At 35.6% G+C, this 863-nt stretch overlaps 1 protein-coding gene across 1 annotated transcript in view; it reads left to right on the top strand.

Annotated features, from left to right (window-relative positions):
* Positions 1–863, top strand: part of PTPRQ (protein tyrosine phosphatase receptor type Q) — a gene marked incomplete at its 5' end in the record, with an annotated part of 168,380 nt that overhangs the window by 2,055 nt on the left and 165,462 nt on the right. The window contains 2 exons of the mRNA XM_019633934.1: positions 405–573; positions 717–857. Of these exons, the coding sequence (XP_019489479.1) occupies positions 405–573; positions 717–857 (310 nt within the window). The remainder of the gene's footprint in view (positions 1–404; positions 574–716; positions 858–863) is intronic.

The following is an 863-nucleotide window of genomic DNA, read 5'->3' as shown; positions in this document are numbered from 1 at the left end:
TGATAAAATGTTTTTCTTTACATTTGTCTACAAAATAAAATCATCAGATCACAAGTATCGTAGGAGTATACTTAACCCAGGGACTTTTATGTCTGGTATATTGAAATAACTCAGCATTGAAGGTTCAAATGAATGAATGAATGAATGAATGAATGTGAAAATCAACTGAAATAAATCAGCTGGCGTGGTGTTTGTGCCAAGTCAACTAACTACACTCCTTGTACTGTGCCAAAAATTATTTTTCAGCCTCAAATTATTGCCTTAAGATTTTAGGAAAGAACTAAAACATCATCAACATGGAAGAACCCGTAAACCCAAAGAATTTGGGTAGATGGGGATTATAAGGAAACTGACATGGGGAGCCAGTCTCCCAAATGAATTGTTTTCACTATGCCTATGTCAAGTGGCACTACCCCAAGAGTGTTAGTTTAAGGATTTTAAACACATTGCCTGTTGTTCTTATAGGGTTAAAGAAATACACAAAATATAAAATGAGAGTGGCTGCCTCAACCCAAGTTGGAGAAAGTTCTTTGTCTGAAGAAAACGACATCTTTGTGAGAACGCCAGAAGATGGTAAGACTATTGGGCAGTTTCAATAAAAAGAAGCAAGTGGTGTTGTATGTTTATTGCCACCTACCTCCTGCTGCCATTATGGTCTGAAGCAATAAGGATGAAAAAAAAATACATGTATTTAAGCTTTTATTTTCTTCTCTCAGAACCAGAATCATCCCCTCAAGATTTTGAAGTTATTGGTGTTACTGCAAGTGAAATAAGTTTGAAGTGGTTACCGCCTGAGAAACCCAACGGGATTATTATTGCTTATGAAGTTCTCTATAAAAATACAGATACCTTATTTATGAAGA

Source organism: Hipposideros armiger, unplaced genomic scaffold, assembly GCF_001890085.2.
Source record: "Hipposideros armiger isolate ML-2016 unplaced genomic scaffold, ASM189008v1 scaffold_1444, whole genome shotgun sequence".
In the NCBI taxonomy this organism is placed as follows: domain Eukaryota; kingdom Metazoa; phylum Chordata; class Mammalia; order Chiroptera; family Hipposideridae; genus Hipposideros; species Hipposideros armiger.
The sequence above is the reverse complement of the archived record's forward strand: the minus strand, read 5'-3'. Positions and strand labels throughout refer to the sequence as shown.